At 31.6% G+C, this 5420-nt stretch overlaps 1 protein-coding gene across 2 annotated transcripts in view; it reads left to right on the plus strand.

Annotated features, from left to right (window-relative positions):
• Nucleotides 1–2396, plus strand: part of LOC107704154 (BRCA1-associated protein-like) — an 11175-nt gene extending 8779 nt beyond the window's left edge. The window contains exons 7-8 of one of the 2 annotated variants that reach the window (XM_016507017.1): nucleotides 1453–1528; nucleotides 2206–2396. In XM_016507017.1, the coding sequence (XP_016362503.1) occupies nucleotides 1453–1528; nucleotides 2206–2352 (223 nt within the window). In that variant the 3' untranslated portion in view covers nucleotides 2353–2396. The remainder of the gene's footprint in view (nucleotides 1–1452; nucleotides 1529–2205) is intronic. The other variant, XM_016507015.1, reaches the window with a different exon arrangement.
• Nucleotides 2397–5420: the final 3024 nt, after the last annotated feature.

Here is a 5420-nt window from a genome sequence, read left to right on the forward strand (position 1 = left end):
ACAAACCATACATCAATGGAAAGCTTATTTATTCAGCTTTCAGATTTATACATCATCTGAAAGCTGAATAAATAAGCTTTCCATTGATGTATGGTTTGTAAAAAAATTTGCAATAAAATCTAAATATTGAGAAAATCGCCTTTAAAGTTGTCCAAATGAATTTCTTAGCAATGCATATTACTAATCAAAAATTAAGTTTTGATATATTTACGGTAGGAAACTTACAAAATATCTTCATGGAACATGATCTTTACTTAATATCCTAATGATTTTTGGCATAAAAGAAAAATCTATAATTTTGACCCATACAATGTATTTTTGGCTATTGCTACAAATATATAAGACTGGTTTTGTGCTCCAGGGTCACATATATATAGTTAATATTTTTTTAGTTCATTTTGTTCACGCTTGGAAAATTTCACCCACACCCTCACGTCACATTCTTCTCCCATGAGGCATCAGTGCATGACACTGTTTATGCTCATCTTTTGCTCTCATCTGTTATTTACGTGCGTCACTTTTAACCTTTTCATCCTGATTCTTCATTGACATGTCATAAAAGTTTGCTGGGCCGTTCTCTATTCTCGCTGTTGTGTTTTTGTGTAATTGTCATAGTTGACCTCTGACCTGTGAGATGAACGTCACAGTGTCATGTTTCATGCACACAATGGGAGTTCAAAGCGCTGCTGCTGAGATGGTTTCAGGTTTAAGTGTTTACACACATGAATTACATAACTTTATTTTATTCATCAGGATTTGATTGGGCATGAAAAGTAGGTAATGATATTATCAGTGGAGTTTGCTAAAGCATGCATCACTATTACTAACGCTCATTCTTATGAGTTATTGACATGAACAGACTACTAACTCAAACTGTGACACATAAATATTAGATTTAGACTGAAGAAGGGACATTAATGAAGAAAGTAAATGGTCTTTTTGACATCACATTGTCTTTAAAGGAATAGTTCATCCATTTGCTGAACATTCACTCACTCTCAGTTCATCCAAGATGTAGATGAGTTTGTATCGTAATCAGATTTGGAGAAATGTAGCATCACTTGCTCACCAATGGATGCTCTGCAGTGAATGGGTGCCGTCAGAATGAGAGTCCAAACAGCTGATAAAAACATCACAATAATCCACACCACTTCAGTCCATCAGTTAACGTCTTGAGAAGTGAAAAGCTGCGTGTTTGTAAGAAACAAATCCATCATTAAAACATTTTTTACTTCAAACCGTTGCTTTGGCCAAAATTCTGACGGCACCCATTCACTGCAGAGGATCCATTTGGTGAGCAAGTGATGTAATGCTACATTTCTCCAAATTTGATGAAGAAACAAACTCATCCTAATCTTGGATGGCCTGGGGATGAGTACATTTTCAGCAAATTTGAATTTTTGGGTGAACTATCCCTTTTAAGAACACTAAAAGTGTGCACTTCTTCTGCAGGTGTCCTGTGTGCAGATACTGTCAGACTCCTGAACCCGTGGAGGAGAACAAGTGTTTTGAGTGTGGAGTGCAAGAGGTAACAAATCTTTCAGATCTCACTTAGGGCTGCAACAACTAATCGATCAAATCAACAGAAAAGAAGCTGAGTATCGATTAATCGCACACAGACAACATCGTTACAGTAATGAATAACACATTTCTTTGGACAAAAGACATTTGAAATACACAGCGATCTGCTGCGGGAAAGGCACCTGACTCAAGTTATCCTAAACATGGGAATATTTTACATTAAGTGCTCGTACGATACTCATGCTGTTAATTATACATTTTGTTAAATGTAGGTTTAAAATGCTGCATGTAACACAAATGGTGGTAATTTTATCAGAGCAGTAAATATAAAGGGACTGTTTTAATTGGATATAAATGTAATATGATTACTATCCACCTTTTTCCTGAGTAACCGATGAGCGCCTCCATGATAGATTCTAACTTCCGTTTTGATGCTCTCGTCTTCCATAGAAATAGTCTTTGTTTTTTTTATCATATAATGTATAGCATATATCCTACATAGATACATTTTTCAGATACTGTATGGACCTTTAAAAAAAAACTGAAATACTGAAAACAAAACTGATTAATCGAGTATTTAATCGACAGATTAATTGATTAAATAATTGTTCGTTGCTGGTCTCACTCACATAGATGGACGTTTCATTATATTATATTTAAGCCATATTTGTTAATGTCTCATAGAATCTGTGGATCTGTCTTATCTGCGGTCATATCGGCTGCGGACGCTACGTTAGTCGTCATGCCTACAAGCACTTTGAGGAAACGCAGCACACTTACGCCATGCAGCTGACCAATCATAGGGTCTGGGACTATGCTGGAGGTGTGTGATGTCAGAGCAAAGATGCTAGTGGAATTCTGTTGATGTGCAGTCGCATGCTTGAAAATAATAGTTCTGTATTTTCACTGAAATGAACTTTTCTGGTGATTAATATTGAATAATATCAAATCATACTGGATAAAATTTAAATTTGCCCTAAGATATGTCAGATTATGGATTATTATCATGTTTTACATTGTTTTTATGAAATGTTTTTGAATTATTTTATTAATATTTTCTGTTTTCATTCAAATTTTAAAGTTATAGTAATTTTGTTGTATTTTTACATTTTTTATTAGTTTTATTTTTTAAATATGTCTATATAATTCTTAATTTTCAGTTCAGTTTTAGGTTTTAGTTATTTTAGTACCTCAAGTTAAGCTCAAATAAAATGAGAAATGATACTTTGGCAACTAACTGAAATAAAATAAGTTATTTCCGTTATTATTTATTTTATTTCATATAAAAATGAAAATGGTTTTTATGGTTTTAGTTTTAATTTTAGTTTCAATTAACTATTATAAACCTGGTCCAATCAGACTAGCCAGAGCCATTTGGAATTTAAATTTTAATTTTTAAATTCAAAAGTTCATTTTTGTTTTCACAACTGGATAAAATCAAGTTCACCCGTTATTATTTCACTCAACAAATATGCAGGTTAAATGCATTGAATGTTGTTTCATATTTGAATGTTTTATTTTTAAATTAGATTTTTCAAACATTTTATATTTCAAATAGTTTGTAAGAATTGTGACTATGAGCCTTTGTACTATAATAATAGTAATATTATTAATAAATATAAATCAATACAAATAAAAAAATATTAATTAAATATAAATTAATCTGAGATTTCCTTCAGTGGAAGATTTCAGAATTTTTCTGTGATTTTTTTTATTTTTATTTTAAACTTTTATGTTTTTTTTATTTCTTGAATGTAGTGGCTATAGTTATTGTAGTGTATTTATTAGTAGTAAATATTGTTTAAGATGTCAATATTTAAAGGCCGTTTTTAACAGTAATACACTGTTTACACAGTCTTTTGACATTTTTGCGCTGTTTTCTGCAGATGTTCACAGCTGAACAACAAAGTGGTGAAGCTCAGTCAAGAGCTGCGGGAGGAGCAGGAGATGAACCGATGCCTGCGAGCCAATCAGACGCAGCTCCAGGCGCAGCTGCAATTGCGAGATTCTGAGGAAAAAAAGTCAAAATTGCAAGATTGTTCTTTTTCTCTCAATTCTGAGTTGACGTCTCATAATTCTTATTTTCTTTCTCAGAATTCTGAGTTTATCTCACATTTCAGTTTTTTCCCCCTATCATGGAATAAAACAAAAAAGTAATTGTGACTGGGGGAAAAAAATTGTCAGAATTGCGAGATATACACTCAAATCCCTATTCTGACTTTTTTCTCTGAATTCAGGGTTAACATCTTGCAATTGTTTTTTTTTTTTGTAAATAAATGTCTGAAACTTCTATAGTAATATTTAGCTGTACAATGAATACTACTAAATACTTAAATTTAAACTACAATTTAAACAACACCATATTTTTTGCATTTTAGTTATTAAAAAATATTTTACAATGGGAATTGGGTGATGGTGTAACTCATAAATATATATATATATATATATATATATGTAGGCTGCATTTATTTTATGCAAAACTATTTTTTCTTTGGATTCAGGCTGAAATCTGACATTTTTGGTGAGATTCTCCTCATTGTGAGCAGTATTATAATCGCAGGTCACAGGTGTGCTACTGTAACTCATAATCACAAAGACTTGATGCACAGAAAGGCGCTTTTGTAGTGAAAGGGCTCGTCCGCTTCATGATGTCATTTGGTTAATAGACGCACACTGCACAAAACCATGTGGCTTTTGTCTTGTTTTACTGTCTAACACATCCACCCACTTATTTTTAGAAAGTTATACACAGTCACTCTTTGTATCGTGTCATCTTTTTGGTTTCCACACCCTTCTCGTCGGTTACAGATGAGTGGGATTGCTGGAAGCTATTAATAACTTTTTGACAGGCAAATGCATGCAACATTTGCATGCAACAGTTACTTGATAAACTGACATGTCTGCTAACCTTTAACGTGCTTGACATTAAATTTGATTTCGGAGTGAGCCATATTTGGAGTTTACAATGGAAAAACAGAATTCACTGACAACTTTGCAACAGGTAGTATTCGGTTTACGGCACTACTCATTTATACTCATCTGTAAGTGATCGACTGTAATAAAGCTCAGAAAGCGATTGATTCACGCAAGTATAAATTATGTATTAATATAATTATGCACTTTTAAATGTATTTTCTAAGATATAAAATAAAAAAATGAAAAGTTGAAGAAATCAAATCAAAGCAATTCAATTACGTGATTATAACTAATATATACATTTAAATTGAGTATACATTTTTTATATATAATATTTAAATTATGTTGTTTATGTTATAAAATATGACATTTTAATTATTAAATATTTGTCTGGAAGGGTCATAATCCTGTAGCCTATTAAACAAAATACAAAAGCAAGCCAATATTTTAAGATCAAATATTTTTTGGAGTCAACATGAAACGGCAACTAATTTTCCCCCATAACTTGATTATTTCTGTGAAACAGGACATTTACAGGAGAAAAAATTGTAAACAGATGGAGGAAATCTGCTTATACTGAATTGTAAAATTCTAAAAGCGATTCAATTATGTAATTATGAGTTCTAAAATATACTTTTAAATTTAGTTTTAATTTATTTTTTATATATATACAATTTTTAATTACATAATTGTATATATGATTGGAATAATTATTTAAGAAATTAATATTTGTCTGGAAGGGTCAAAATCCTGCAAGCAAACAAAATACAAAAGCAAACCAATTTTTCAAGATCAAATCATTTTAAAGTCAACATGAAATCATGCAATGTTAAATCACTCACAGTAAGACCAGGAACATATATAAAGTAAATCTCTTGATTTCATGCTGACTTTAAAGATAAAGCAAGTTGTGAGAATGCAAACCTTGCTTACACATTTCATATTGCATGAAAGGGTGCAAAAAAAAGCAGACACGGTATGTG

Source organism: Sinocyclocheilus anshuiensis, unplaced genomic scaffold, assembly GCF_001515605.1.
Source record: "Sinocyclocheilus anshuiensis isolate Anshui unplaced genomic scaffold, SAMN03320099.WGS_v1.1 scaffold690, whole genome shotgun sequence".
NCBI lineage: Eukaryota > Metazoa > Chordata > Actinopteri > Cypriniformes > Cyprinidae > Sinocyclocheilus > Sinocyclocheilus anshuiensis.